This window comes from Coregonus clupeaformis, chromosome 17 (genome assembly GCF_020615455.1).
Source record: "Coregonus clupeaformis isolate EN_2021a chromosome 17, ASM2061545v1, whole genome shotgun sequence".
NCBI lineage: Eukaryota > Metazoa > Chordata > Actinopteri > Salmoniformes > Salmonidae > Coregonus > Coregonus clupeaformis.
The window spans coordinates 68,665,528-68,680,209 of NC_059208.1; the positions used below are offsets into that span (position 1 = coordinate 68,665,528).

Consider the following 14,682-nt stretch of genomic DNA (forward strand, 5'->3'; position numbering starts at 1 on the left):
CTGCTGTTGTGGTAGTCGTAGCAGCTACAGTTGTGGTTGTTGTAGCAGCTACTGTTGTGGTTGTCGTAGGAGCTGGAGTTGTGGTTTTCAAGGGAGCTACAGTTGTTGTAGTAGGAGCTTTAATTGTGGTTGTCGTAGGAGCTGCAGTTGTAGTTGTCGTAGTTGCTGCAGTTGTAGTGGTCGTAGGTCCTAGAGATGTTGTAGTAAGAGCTGCAGTGGTTGTCGTAGCAGCTGTTGTTGTGCTGGTTGTAGGAGATACAGTTGTTGTATTAAAAGCTTTAGTTGTTGCTGTAGTTACTGTAAATGTAGTGGTTGTAGGTGCTACAGTTGTCGTAGGAGCTACAGCTGTTATAGTAGGAGGTGCTGTTATGGATGTAGCTTTAGCTGCAGTTGCGGTTGTCATAGGAGCTACAGTTGTCATTGTAGTAGTAGGTGCTGTAGTTGTGGTTGTTGTAGGAGCTTCAGTTGTAGTTGGAATAGTAGATGCTGCTGTTGTAGTAGTCATAGGAGCTTCAGTTGCAGTTGTCATAGCAGGTGCAGCAGTTGTGGTTGTCGTAGGAGTTTCAGTTGTAGTTGAGGTAGTAGGTGCTGCAGTCGTAGTGGTCGTGAGACCTATAGTTGTTGTCGTAGAAGCTACATTTCTCATTGTAGTAGTAGGTGCTGCAGTTGTGGTTGTCGTAGGAGCTTCAGTTGTAGTTGTCGTAGTAGGTGCTGCTGTTGTAGTGGTCGTAGGAGCTACAGTTGTTGTTTTAGAAGTTACAGTTGTTGTTATAGGTGCTTCAGTTGTCGTTGTCGTAGTAGGTGCTGCTGTTGTAGTGGTCGTAGGAGCTACAGTTGTTGTTTTAGAAGCTACAGTTGTTGTTATAGCTGCTTCTGTTGTAATGGTTGTAGTAGGTGTTGTGGTTGTCATTGGAGCTTCAATTGTCGTTGTAGGTGCTTCTGTTGTGGTGCTCGTAGGAGCTACAGTTGTTGTTTTAGAAGCTACAGTTGTTGTTATAGGTGCTTCTGTTGTAATGGTTGTAGTAGGTGTTGTGGTTGTCATTGGAGCTTCAATTGTCGTTGTAAGTGCTTCTGTTGTAGTGGTCGTAGGATCTATAGTTGTTGTCGTAAAAGCTACGATTGTCATTGTAGTAGTAGGTGCTGCAGTTGTGGTTGTCGTAGGAGCTTCAGTTGTAGTTGTCGTAGTAGGTGCTGCTGTTGTGGTGGTCGTAGGAGCTACAGTTGTTGTTGTAGGAGCTACAGTTGTCGTTGTAGGTGCTTCTGTTGTAGTGGTAGTAGGATCTAAAGTTGTTATTGTAGGAGCTGCAGTTGTGGTTGTCGTAGGAGCTGAAGTTGCAGTTTTCGTAGTCAGTGATTCAGTTGTAGAAGTCGTAGGAGCTACAGTTTTCATTGTAGTAGTAGATGCTGCGGTTGTGGTTGTCGTAAGAGCTTCAGTTGTAGTTGTAGTAGTAGGTGCTGCTGTTTTAGTAGTCAAAGGAGCTTCAGTTGTAGTTGTCGTTGCAGGTGCTGCTGTTGTGGTGGTCGTAAGAGCTACAGTTGTTGTTATAGGTGCTTCTGTTGTAATGGTTGTAGTAGATGTTGTGGTTGTCATTGGAGCTTCAGTTGTCATTGTAGGTACTTCTGTTGTATTGGTCGTAGGATCAATAGTTGTTGTAGAAGGAGCTGCAGTTGTGCTTGTCGTATGAGCTGCATTTGTAGTTGTTGTAGTAGGTGCTTCAGTTGTAGAAGTTGTAGGAGCTACAGTTGTTGTTGTAGGGGCTTTTGTTGTTGTGGTAGTAGGATCTAAAGTTGTTGTAGTAGGAACTGCAGTTGTGGTTGTCGTAGGAGCTGAAGTTGCAAGTGTCGTGGTAGGTGATTCAGTTGTAGAAGTCGTAGGAGCTACAGTTTTCATTGTAGTAGTAGGTGCTGCTGTTGTGGTTGTCGTAAGAGCTTCAGTTGTAGTTGTAGTAGTAGGTGCTGCTGTTGTAGTAGTCAAAGGAGCTTCAGTTGTAGTTGTCGTAGCAGGTGCAGCAGTTGTGGTTGTCGTAGGAGTTTCAGTTGTAGTTGTGGTAGTAGGTGCTGCAGTCGTAGTGGGCGTAAGAGCTATAGTTGTTGTCGTAGAAGCTACAGTTGTCATTGTAGTAGTAGGTGCTGCAGTTGTGGTTTTCATAGGAGCTTCAGTTGAAGTTGTCGTAGTAGGTGCTGCTGTTGTAGTGGTCGTAGGAGCTACAGTTGTTGTAGTAGGAGCTGCAGTTGTGGTTGTCGTAGGAGCTGCATTTGTAGTTGTTGTAGTAGATGCTTCAGTTGTAGAAGTTGTAGGAGCTACAGTTGTTGTTGTAGGGGCTTCTGTTGTTGTGGTAGTAAGATCTAAAGTTGTTGTAGTAGGAGCTGCAGTTGTGGTTGTCGTAGGAGCTACAGTTTTCATTGTAGTAGTAGGTGCTGCGGTTGTGGTTGTCGTAAGAGCTTCAGTTGTAGTTGTAGTAGTAGGTGCTGCTGTTGTAGTAGTCAAAGGAGCTTCAGTTGTAGATGTCGTAGCAGGTGCTGCTGTTGTGGTGGTCGTAGGAGCTACAGTTGTTGTTGTAGAAGCTGCAGTTGTGGTTGTCGTAGGAGCTGAAGTTGCAGTTATCGTAGTAGGTGATTCAGTTGTAGAAGTCGTAGAAGCTACAGTTGTGATTGTAGTAGTAGGTGCTGCAGTTGTGGTTGTCTTAGGAGCTTCAGTTGTAGTTGTTGTAGTAAGTGCTGCTGTTGTAGTAGTCATAGGAGCTTCAGTTGTAGTTGTCGTAGCAGGTGCAGCAGTTGTGGTTGTCGTAGGAGTTTCAGTTGTAGTTGTGGTAGTAGGTGCTGCAGTCGTAGTGGTCGTAGGAACTACAGTTGACATTGTAGTAGTAAGTGCTGCAGTTGTGGTTGTCGTAGGAGCTTCAGTTGTCGTTGTAGTAGTAGGTGCTGCTGTTGTAGTGGTCGTAGGAGCTACAGTTGTTATTGTAGAAGCTACAGTTGTTGTTATATGTGCTTCTGTTGTAATGGTTGTAGTAGGTGATGTGGTTGTCGTTGGAGATTCAGTTGTCATTGTCGTAGTAGGTGATTCAGTAGTAGAAGTCGTAGGAGCTACAGTTGACATTGTAGTAGTAGGTGCTGCAGTTGTGGTTGTCGTAGGAGCTTCAGTTGTACTTGTAGTAGTAGGTGCTGCTGTTGTAGTGGTCGTAGGAGCTACAGTTGTTGTTATAGGTGCTTCTGTTAGAATGGTTGTAGTAGGTGTTGTGGTTGTCGTTGGAGCTTCAGCTGTTGTTGTAGCTGCTTCTGTTGTAGTGGTCGTAGGATCTATAGTTGTTGTAGTAGGAGCCGCAGTTGTGGTTGTCGTAGGAGTTGCATTTGTAGTTGTTGTAGTAGGTGCTTCAGTTGTAGAAGTCGTAGGAGCTACAGTTGTCATTGTAGTAGTAGGTGCTGCAGTTGTGGTTGTCGTAGGAGCTTCAGTTGTAGTTATGGTAGTAGGTGCTGCAGTCGTAGTGGTCGTAGGAACTACAGTTGACATTGTCGTAGTAGGTGCTGTAGTTGTGGTTGTCGTAGGAGCTTCAGTTGTAGTTGTAGTAGTAGGTGCTGCTGTTCTAGTGGTCGTAGGAGCTACAGTTGTTGTTGTAGAAGCTACAGTTGTTGTTATAGGTGCTTCTGTTGTAATGGTTGTAGTAGGTGATGTGGTTGTCGTTGGAGCTTCAGTTGTCATTGTCGTAGTAGGTGATTCAGTTGTAGAAGTCGTAGGAGCTACAGTTGTAGTTGTCGTAGTAGGTGATTCAGTTGTAGAAGTCGTAGGAGCTACAGTTGACATTGTAGTAGTAGGTGCTGCAGTTGTGGTTGTCGTAGGAGCTTCAGTTGTAGTTGTAGTAGTAGGTGCTGCTGTTGTAGTGGTCGTAGGAGATACAGTTGTTGTTATAGGTGCTTCTGTTGGAATGGTTGTAGTAGGTGTGGTTGTCGTTGGAGCTTCAGTTGTTGTTGTAGGTGCTTCTGTTGTAGTGGTCGTTGGATCTATAGTTGTTGTAGTAGGAGCCGCAGTTGTGGTTGTCGTAGCAGCTGCATTTGTAGTTATTGTAGTAGGTGCTGCTGTTGTAGTGGTCGTAGGAGCTACAGTTGTTGTTGTAGAAGCTACAGTTGTTGTTATAGGTGCTTCTGTTGTAATGGTTGTAGGAGGTGATGTGGTTGTCGTTGGAGCTTCAGTGGTCATTGTCGTAGTAGGTGATTCAGTTGTAGAAGTGGTAGGAGCTACAGTTGTAGATTTCGTAGTAGGTGCTACTGTTGTAGTTGTCGTAGGAACTACAGTTGACATTGTAGTAGTAGATGCTGCAGTTGTGGTTGTCGTAGGAGCTTCAGTTGTAGTTGTAGTAGTAGGTGCTGCTGTTGTAGTGGTCGTAGGAGCTACAGTTGTTGTTGTAGAAGCTACAGTTGTTGTTATAGGTGCTTCTGTTGTATTGGTTGTAGGAGGTGATGTGGTTGTCGTTGGAGCTTCAGTTGTCATTGTCGTAGTAGGTGATTCAGTTGTAGAAGTGGTAGGAGCTACAGTTGTAGATTTCGTAGTAGGTGATTCAGTTGTAGAAGTCGTAGGAGCTACAGTTGATATTGTAGTAGTAGGTGCTGCAGTTGTGGTTGTCGTAGGAGCTACAGTTGTCATTGTAGTAGTAGGTGCTGCAGTTGTGGTTGTCGTAGGAGCTTCAGTTGTAGTTGTAGTAGTCATAGGAGCTACAGTTGTCTTTGTAGTAGTAGGTGCTGCAGTTGTGGTTGTCGTAGGAGCTACAGTTGTCATTGTAGTAGTAGGTGCTGCAGTTGTGGTTGTCGTAGGAGCTTCAGTTGTAGTTGATGTAGTAGGTGCTGCTGTTGTAGTGGTCGTAGGAGCTACAGTTGTTGTTATAGGTGCTTCTGTTAGAATGGTTGTAGTAGGTGTTGTGGTTGTCGTTGGAGCTTCAGCTGTTGTTGTAGGTGCTTCTGTTGTAGTGGTCGTAGGATCTATAGTTGTTGTAGTAGGAGCCGCAGTTGTGGTTGTCGTAGGAGTTGCATTTGTAGTTGTAGTAGTAGGTGCTGCTGTTGTAGTGGTCGTAGGAGGTACAGTTGTTGTTATAGGTGCTTCTGTTAGAATGGTTGTAGTAGGTGTTGTGGTTGTCGTTGGAGCTTCAGCTGTTGTTGTAGGTGCTTCAGTTGTAGTGGTCGTAGGATCTATAGTTGTTGTAGTAGGAGCCGCAGTTGTGGTTGTCGTAGGAGTTGCATTTGTAGTTGTTGTAGTAAGTGCTTCAGTTGTAGAAGTCGTAGGAGCTACAGTTGTCATTGTAGTAGTAGGTGCTGCAGTTGTGGTTGTCGTAGGAGCTTCAGATGTAGTTGTAGTAGTCATAGGAGCTACAGTTGTCATTGTAGTAGTAGGTGCTGCAGTTGTGGTTGTCGTAGTAGCTTCAGTTGTAGTTATGGTAGTAGGTGCTGCAGTCGTAGTGGTCGTAGGAACTACAGTTGACATTGTCGTAGTAGGTGCTGTAGTTGTGGTTGTCGTAGGAGCTTCAGTTGTAGTTGTAGTAGTAGGTGCTGCTGTTCTAGTGGTCGTAGGAGCTACAGTTGTTGTTGTAGAAGCTACAGTTGTTGTTATAGGTGCTTCTGTTGTAATGGTTGTAGTAGGTGATGTGGTTGTCGTTGGAGCTTCAGTTGTAGAAGTCGTAGTAGGTGATTCAGTTGTAGAAGTCGTAGGAGCTACAGTTGTAGTTGTCGTAGTAGGTGATTCAGTTGTAGAAGTCGTAGGAGCTACAGTTGACATTGTAGTAGTAGGTGCTGCAGTTGTGGTTGTCGTAGGAGCTTCAGTTGTAGTTGTAGTAGTAGGTGCTGCTGTTGTAGTGGTCGTAGGAGCTACAGTTGTTGTTATAGGTGCTTCTGTTGGAATGGTTGTAGTAGGTGTGGTTGTCGTTGGAGCTTCAGTTGTTGTTGTAGGTGCTTCTGTTGTAGTGGTCGTAGGATCTATAGTTGTTGTAGTAGGAGCCGCAGTTGTGGTTGTCGTAGGAGCTGCATTTGTAGTTATTGTAGTAGGTACTTCAGTTGTAGAAGTCGTAGGAGCTACAGTTGTCATTGTAGTAGTAGGTGTTGTAGTTGTGGTTGTCGTAGAAGCTTCAGTTGTAGTTGTAGTAGTCATAGGAGCTACAGTTGTCATTGTAGTAGTAGGTACTTCAGTTGTGGTTGTCGTAGGAGCTTCAGTTGTAGTTGTAGTAGTAGGTGCTACTGTTGTAGTGGTCGTAGGAACTACAGTTGACATTGTAGTAGTAGGTGCTGCAGTTGTGGTTGTCGTAGGAGCTTCAGTTGTAGTTGTAGTAGTAGGTGCTGCTGTTGTAGTGGTCGTAGGAGCTACAGTTGTTGTTGTAGAAGCTACAGTTGTTGTTATAGGTGCTTCTGTTGTAATGGTTGTAGGAGGTGATGTGGTTGTCGTTGGAGCTTCAGTTGTCATTGTCGTAGTAGGTGATTCAGTTGTAGAAGTGGTAGGAGCTATAGTTGTAGATTTCGTAGTAGGTGATTCAGTTGTAGAAGTCGTAGGAGCTACAGTTGACATTGTAGTAGTAGGTGCTGCAGTTGTGGTTGTCGTAGGAGCTACAGTTGTCATTGTAGTAGTAGGTGCTGCAGTTGTGGTTGTCGTAGGAGCTTCAGTTGTAGTTGTAGTAGTCATAGGAGCTACAGTTGTCATTGTAGTAGTAGGTGCTGCAGTTGTGGTTGTCGTAGGAGCTTCAGTTGTAGTTGTAGTAGTAGGTGCTGCTGTTGTAGTGGTCGTAGGAGCTACAGTTGTTTTTATAGGTGCTTCTGTTGGAATGGTTGTAGTAGGTGTGGTTGTCGTTGGAGCTTCAGTTGTTGTTGAAGGTGCTTCTGTTGTAGTGGTCGTAGGATCTATAGTTGTTGTAGTAGGAGCCGCAGTTGTGGTTGTCGTAGGAGCTGCATTTGTAGTTATTGTAGTAGGTACTTCAGTTGTAGAAGTCGTAGGAGCTACAGTTGTCATTGTAGTAGTAGGTGTTGCAGTTGTGGTTGTCGTAGGAGCTTCAGTTGTAGTTGTAGTAGTCATAGGAGCTACAGTTGTCATTGTAGTAGTAGGTGCTTCAGTTGTGGTTGTCGTAGGAGCTTCAGTTGTAGTAGTAGGTGCTACTGTTGTAGTGGTCGTAGGAACTACAGTTGACATTGTAGTAGTAGGTGCTGCAGTTGTGGTTGTCGTAGGAGCTTCAGTTGTAGTTGTAGTAGTAGGTGCTGCTGTTGTAGTGGTCGTAGGAGCTACAGTTGTTGTTGTAGAAGCTACAGTTGTTGTTATAGGTGCTTCTGTTGTAATGGTTGTAGGAGGTGATGTGGTTGTTGTTGGAGCTTCAGTTGTCATTGTCGTAGTAGGTGATTCAGTTGTAGAAGTGGTAGGAGCTACAGTTGTAGATTTCGTAGTAGGTGATTCAGTTGTAGAAGTCGTAGGAGCTACAGTTGACATTGTAGTAGTAGGTGCTGCAGTTGTGGTTGTCGTAGGAGCTACAGTTGTCATTGTAGTAGTAGGTGCTGCAGTTGTGGTTGTCGTAGGAGCTTCAGTTTTAGTTGTAGTAGTCATAGGAGCTACAGTTGTCATTGTAGTAGTAGGTGCTGCAGTTGTGGTTGTCGTAGGAGCTTCAGTTGTAGTTGTTGTAGTAGGTGCTACTGTTGTAGTGGTCGTAGGAGCTACAGTTGTAGTTGTAGTAGTAGGTGCTGCTGTTGTAGTGGTCGTAGGAGCTACTGTTGTTGTTATAGGTGCTTCTGTTAGAATGGTTGTAGTAGGTGTTGTGGTTGTCGTTGGAGCTTCAGCTGTTGTTGTAGGTGCTTCTGTTGTAGTGGTCGTAGGATCTATAGTTTTTGTAGTAGGAGCCGCAGTTGTGGTTGTCGTAGGAGTTGCATTTGTAGTTGTAGTAGTAGGTGCTGCTGTTGTAGTGGTCGTAGGAGCTACAGTTGTTGTTATAGGTGCTTCTGTTAGAATGGTTGTAGTAGGTGTTGTGGTTGTCATTGGAGCTTCAGCTGTTGTTGTAGGTGCTTCTGTTGTAGTGGTCGTAGGATCTATAGTTGTTGTAGTAGGAGCCGCAGTTGTGGTTGTCGTAGGAGTTGCATTTGTAGTTGTTGTAGTAGGTGCTTCAGTTGTAGAAGTCGTAGGAGCTACAGTTGTCATTGTAGTAGTAGGTGCTGCAGTTGTGGTTGTCGTAGGAGCTTCAGATGTAGTTGTAGTAGTCATAGGAGCTACAGTTGTCATTGTAGTAGTAGGTGCTGCAGTTGTGGTTGTTGTAGTAGCTTCAGTTGTAGTTATGGTAGTAGGTGCTGCAGTCGCAGTGGTCGTAGGAACTACAGTTGACATTGTCGTAGTAGATGCTGTAGTGGTGGTTGTCGTAGGAGCTTCAGTTGTAGTTGTAGTAGTAGGTGCTGCTGTTCTAGTGGTCGTAGGAGCTACAGTTGTTGTTGTAGAAGCTACAGTTGTTGTTATAGGTGCTTCTGTTGTAATGGTTGTAGTAGGTGATGTGGTTGTCGATGGAGCTTCAGTTGTCATTGTCGTAGTAGGTGATTCAGTTGTAGAAGTCGTAGGAGCTACAGTTGTAGTTGTCGTAGTAGGTGATTCAGTTGTAGAAGTCGTAGGAGCTACAGTTGACATTGTAGTAGTAGGTGCTGCAGTTGTGGTTGTCGTAGGAGCTTCAGTTGTAGTTGTAGTAGTAGGTGCTGCTGTTGTAGTGGTCGTAGGAGCTACAGTTGTTGTTATAGGTGCTTCTGTTGGAATGGTTGTAGTAGGTGTGGTTGTCGTTGGAGCTTCAGTTGTTGTTGTAGGTGCTTCTGTTGTAGTGGTCGTAGGATCTATAGTTGTTGTAGTAGGAGCCGCAGTTGTGGTTGTCGTAGGAGCTGCATTTGTAGTTATTGTAGTAGGTACTTCAGTTGTAGAAGTCGTAGGAGCTACAGTTGTCATTGTAGTAGTAGGTGTTGCAGTTGTGGTTGTCGTATGAGCTTCAGTTGTAGTTGTAGTAGTCATAGGAGCTACAGTTGTCATTGTAGTAGTAGGTGCTTCAGTTGTGGTTGTCGTAGTAGCTTCAGTTGTAGTTATGGTAGTAGGTGCTACTGTTGTAGTGGTCGTAGGAACTACAGTTGACATTGTAGTAGTAGGTGCTGCAGTTGTGGTTGTCGTAGGAGATGCAGTTGTAGTTGTAGTAGTAGGTGCTGCTGTTGTAGTGGTCATAGGAGCTACAGTTGTTGTTGTAGAAGCTACAGTTGTTGTTATAGGTGCTTCTGTTGTAATGGTTGTAGGAGGTGATGTGGTTGTCGTTGGAGCTTCAGTTGTCATTGTCGTAGTAGGTGATTCAGTTGTAGAAGTGGTAGGAGCTACAGTTGTAGATTTCGTAGTAGGTGATTCTGTTGTAGAAGTCGTAGGAGCTACAGTTGACATTGTAGTAGTAGGTGCTGCAGTTGTGGTTGTCGTAGGAGCTACAGTTGTCATTGTAGTAGTAGGTGCTGCAGTTGTGGTTGTCGTAGGAGCTTCAGTTGTAGTTGTAGTAGTCATAGGAGCTACAGTTGTCATTGTAGTAGTAGGTGCTGCAGTTGTGGTTGTCGTAGCAGCTACAGTTGTCATTGTAGTAGTAGGTGCTGCAGTTGTGGTTGTCGTAGGAGCTTCAGTTGTAGTTGTTGTAGTAGGTGCTACTGTTGTAGTGGTCGTAGGAGCTACAGTTGTTGTTTTAGAATCTACAGTTGTTGTTATAGGTGCTTCTGTTGTAATGGTTGTAGTCGGTGTTGTGTTTGTCGTTGGAGCTTCAGTTGTTGTTGTAGGTGCTACTGTTGTAGTGGTTGTAGGATCTATAGTTGTTGTAGTAGGAGCTGCAGTTGTGGTTGTCGTAGGAGCTGCATTTGTAGTTGTTGTAGTAGGTGCTTCAGCTGTAGAAGTCGTAGGAGCTACAGTTGTCATTGTAGTAGTAGGTGCTGCAGTTGTGGTTGTCGTAGGAGCTTCAGATGTAGTTGTAGTAGTCATAGGAGCTACAGTTGTCATTGTAGTAGTAGGTGCTGCAGTTGTGGTTGTTGTAGTAGCTTCAGTTGTAGTTATGGTAGTAGGTGCTGCAGTCGTAGTGGTCGTAGGAACTACAGTTGACATTGTCGTAGTAGATGCTGTAGTGGTGGTTGTCGTAGGAGCTTCAGTTGTAGTTGTAGTAGTAGGTGCTGCTGTTCTAGTGGTCGTAGGAGCTACAGTTGTTGTTGTAGAAGCTACAGTTGTTGTTATAGGTGCTTCTGTTGTAATGGTTGTAGTAGGTGATGTGGTTGTCGATGGAGCTTCAGTTGTCATTGTCGTAGTAGGTGATTCAGTTGTAGAAGTCGTAGGAGCTACAGTTGTAGTTGTCGTAGTAGGTGCTGCAGTTGTGGTTGTCGTAGGAGCTTCAGTTGTAGTTGTAGTAGTAGGTGCTGCTGTTGTAGTGGTCGTAGGAGCTACAGTTGTTGTTATAGGTGCTTCTGTTGGAATGGTTGTAGTAGGTGTGGTTGTCGTTGGAGCTTCAGTTGTTGTTGTAGGTGCTTCTGTTGTAGTGGTCGTAGGATCTATAGTTGTTGTAGTAGGAGCCGCAGTTGTGGTTGTCGTAGGAGCTGCATTTGTAGTTATTGTAGTAGGTACTTCAGTTGTAGAAGTCGTAGGAGCTACAGTTGTCATTGTAGTAGTAGGTGTTGCAGTTGTGGTTGTCGTAGGAGCTTCAGTTGTAGTCATAGGAGCTACAGTTGTCATTGTAGTAGTAGGTGCTTCAGTTGTGGTTGTCGTAGTAGCTTCAGTTGTAGTTATGGTAGTAGGTGCTACTGTTGTAGTGGTCGTAGGAACTACAGTTGACATTGTAGTAGTAGGTGCTGCAGTTGTGGTTGTCGTAGGAGCTTCAGTTGTAGTTGTAGTAGTAGGTGCTGCTGTTGTAGTGGTCATAGGAGCTACAGTTGTTGTTGTAGAAGCTACAGTTGTTGTTATAGGTGCTTCTGTTGTAATGGTTGTAGGAGGTGATGTGGTTGTCGTTGGAGCTTCAGTTGTCATTGTCGTAGTAGGTGATTCAGTTGTAGAAGTGGTAGGAGCTACAGTTGTAGATTTCGTAGTAGGTGATTCTGTTGTAGAAGTCGTAGGAGCTACAGTTGACATTGTAGTAGTAGGTGCTGCAGTTGTGGTTGTCGTAGGAGCTACAGTTGTCATTGTAGTAGTAGGTGCTGCAGTTGTGGTTGTCGTAGGAGCTTCAGTTGTAGTTGTAGTAGTCATAGGAGCTACAGTTGTCATTGTAGTAGTAGGTGCTGCAGTTGTGGTTGTCGTAGCAGCTACTGTTGTCATTGTAGTAGTAGGTGCTGCAGTTGTGGTTGTCGTAGGAGCTTCAGTTGTAGTTGTTGTAGTAGGTGCTACTGTTGTAGTGGTCGTAGGAGCTACAGTTGTTGTTTTAGAATCTACAGTTGTTGTTATAGGTGCTTCTGTTGTAATGGTTGTAGTCGGTGTTGTGTTTGTCGTTGGAGCTTCAGTTGTTGTTGTAGGTGCTACTGTTGTAGTGGTTGTAGGATCTATAGTTGTTGTAGTAGGAGCTGCAGTTGTGGTTGTCGTAGGAGCTGCATTTGTAGTTGTTGTAGTAGGTGCTTCAGCTGTAGAAGTCGTAGGAGATACAGTTGTCGTTGTAGGGGCTTCTGTTGTAGTGGTAGTAGGATCTAAAGTTGTTGTAGTAGGAACTGCAGTTGTGGTTATCGTAGGAGCTGAAGTTGCAGTTGTCGTAGTAGGTGATTCAGTTGTAGAAGTTGTAGGAGCTACAGTTGTCATTGTGGTAGTAGGTGCTGCAGTTGTGGTTGTCGCTGGAGCTTCAGTTGTAGTTGTAATAGTCATAGGAGCTACAGTTGTCATTGTAGTAGTAGGTGCTGCAGTTGTGGTTGTTGTAGGAGCCTCAGTTGTAGTTGTCGTAATAGGCGCTGCTGTTGTAGTGGTCGTAGGAGCTACAGTTGTTGTTTTAGAATCTACAGTTGTTGTTATAGGTGCTTCTGTTGTAATGGTTGTAGTCGGTGTTGTGTTTGTCGTTGGAGCTTCAGTTGTTGTTGTAGTTGCTACTGTTGTAGTGGTTGTAGGATCTATAGTTGTTGTAGTAGGAGCTGCAGTTGTGGTTGTCGTAGGAGCTGCATTTGTAGTTGTTGTAGTAGGTGCTTCAGCTGTAGAAGTCGTAGGAGCTACAGTTGTCGTTGTAGGGGCTTCTGTTGTAGTGGTAGTAGGATCTAAAGTTGTTGTAGTAGGAGCTGCAGTTGTGGTTATCGTAGGAGCTGAAGTTGCAGTTGTCGTAGTAGGTGATTCAGTTGTAGAAGTTGTAGGAGCTACAGTTGTCATTGTAGTAGTAGGTGCTTCAGTTGTGGTTGTCGTAGTTCAGTTTTGTAATAGTCATAGGAGCTACAGTTGTCATTGTAGTAGTAGGTGCTTCAGTTGTGGTTGTCGTAGTAGCTTCAGTTGTAGTTATGGTAGTAGGTGCTACTGTTGTAGTGGTCGTAGGAACTACAGTTGACATTGTAGTAGTAGGTGCTGCAGTTGTGGTTGTCGTAGGAGCTTCAGTTGTAGTTGTAGTAGTAGGTGCTGCTGTTGTAGTGGTCATAGGAGCTACAGTTGTTGTTGTAGAAGCTACAGTTGTTGTTATAGGTGCTTCTGTTGTAATGGTTGTAGGAGGTGATGTGGTTGTCGTTGGAGCTTCAGTTGTCATTGTCGTAGTAGGTGATTCAGTTGTAGAAGTGGTAGGAGCTACAGTTGTAGATTTCGTAGTAGGTGATTCTGTTGTAGAAGTCGTAGGAGCTACAGTTGACATTGTAGTAGTAGGTGCTGCAGTTGTGGTTGTCGTAGGAGCTACAGTTGTCATTGTAGTAGTAGGTGCTGCAGTTGTGGTTGTCGTAGGAGCTTCAGTTGTAGTTGTAGTAGTCATAGGAGCTACAGTTGTCATTGTAGTAGTAGGTGCTGCAGTTGTGGTTGTCGTAGGAGCTACAGTTGTCATTGTATTAGTAGGTGCTGTAGTTGTGGTTGTCGTAGGAGCTTCAGTTGTAGTTGTTGTAGTAGGTGCTACTGTTGTAGTGGTCGTAGGAGCTACAGTTGTTGTTTTAGAATCTACAGTTGTTGTTATAGGTGCTTCTGTTGTAATGGTTGTAGTCGGTGTTGTGTTTGTCGTTGGAGCTTCAGTTGTTGTTGTAGGTGCTACTGTTGTAGTGGTTGTAGGATCTATAGTTGTTGTAGTAGGAGCTGCAGTTGTGGTTGTCGTAGGAGCTGCATTTGTAGTTGTTGTAGTAGGTGCTTCAGCTGTAGAAGTCGTAGGAGCTACAGTTGTCGTTGTAGGGGCTTCTGTTGTAGTGGTAGTAGGATCTAAAGTTGTTGTAGTAGGAGCTGCAGTTGTGGTTATCGTAGGAGCTGAAGTTGCAGTTGTCGTAGTAGGTGATTCAGTTGTAGAAGTTGTAGGAGCTACAGTTGTCATTGTAGTAGTAGGTGCTGCAGTTGTGGTTGTCGCTGGAGCTTCAGTTGTAGTTGTAATAGTCATAGGAGCTACAGTTGTCATTGTAGTAGTAGGTGCTGCAGTTGTGGTTGTCGTAGGAGCCTCAGTTGTAGTTGTCGTAATAGGCGCTGCTGTTGTAGTGGTCGTAGGAGCTACAGTTGTTGTTTTAGAATCTACAGTTGTTGTTATAGGTGCTTCTGTTGTAATGGTTGTAGTCGGTGTTGTGTTTGTCGTTGGAGCTTCAGTTGTTGTTGTAGTTGCTACTGTTGTAGTGGTTGTAGGATCTATAGTTGTTGTAGTAGGAGCTGCAGTTGTGGTTGTCGTAGGAGCTGCATTTGTAGTTGTTGTAGTAGGTGCTTCAGCTGTAGAAGTCGTAGGAGCTACAGTTGTCGTTGTAGGGGCTTCTGTTGTAGTGGTAGTAGGATCTATAGTTGTTGTAGTAGGAGCTGCAGTTGTGGTTGTCGTAGGAGCTGCATTTGTGGTCATTGTTGTAGGAGCTGCAGTTGTGTAAACTGCAGTTGTGGTCGAAACTCCATGGATAATCCAGCATAGAAACACTGTGGATTATCAGAGGAATGGTTAATATATTTATTGCTCACAATATCAATATTTCTAAGATTACCCTTCATCAGCATGTTGCAGTTTTTTACATCTTTATATACAATAAACAATTATCATTTGTAGCCACATAAATTACATACTGAAATAAATCCCTTGAGATTACTACATTGAGATTACTACACTTGAGTTGTATTTTTTGTTTGTTTACAAGATGGCACATTTTTCATTACAGATGTGTGGTAATATAATTCAAGTAATAAACGTTACAGCAGTGTGGTAATGTTTACCGCTTACAATTTGTTCATTTTCCTTTTTAATATTTTGGAAATGTATTTAATCGAGGTGTGACATTTGACAGTAGACTAGGCAAAATGTAGAATTGCCCCCAAGAAATGTCAAAATAAACATATTTTGAAAAAATCATATGCATTGTAGCATCATATGCAAAGAATATGTACATCATTGCTCATTATAATAATTACATTATCCAAATGTACATGGTCTATTCTGTCACCATCTTGCCTTTTTGGTATGATTCGAGTTGGCATGAAGTTAACAATTAGTAAAAAATAAGTTAGAAACACAGAATGAAATTCAATTTACTACATACCCATGGTGAAAAAAGTAGCTGTCAGTTTCTGTGTCTTCATTTTGAACTCAGTTGATGCAGTGG

At 43.8% G+C, this 14,682-nt stretch overlaps 2 protein-coding genes across 2 annotated transcripts; both read right to left on the minus strand.

The window, feature by feature from the left end:
- Nucleotides 1-1,174: 1,174 nt before the first annotated feature.
- Nucleotides 1,175-6,466, minus strand: LOC123492906 (mucin-2-like; the record flags this gene model as incomplete). Its single annotated transcript, XM_045226594.1, has 2 exons — nt 3,191-6,466; nt 1,175-2,236 (listed from the first exon to the last, which is right to left on the minus strand). Coding segments are annotated over exons 1-2 (4,308 nt in total), but the record flags the coding sequence as incomplete, so codon positions are not given.
- A 5,183-nt stretch (nt 6,467-11,649) lies between these two features.
- On the minus strand, nt 11,650-13,478 carry LOC123492907 (mucin-5AC-like; the record flags this gene model as incomplete). Its single annotated transcript, XM_045226595.1, has 3 exons — nt 11,650-11,670; nt 11,855-12,347; nt 12,505-13,478. Coding segments are annotated over 3 exons (1,488 nt in total), but the record flags the coding sequence as incomplete, so codon positions are not given.
- Between the last annotated feature and the right edge of the window lie 1,204 nt (nt 13,479-14,682).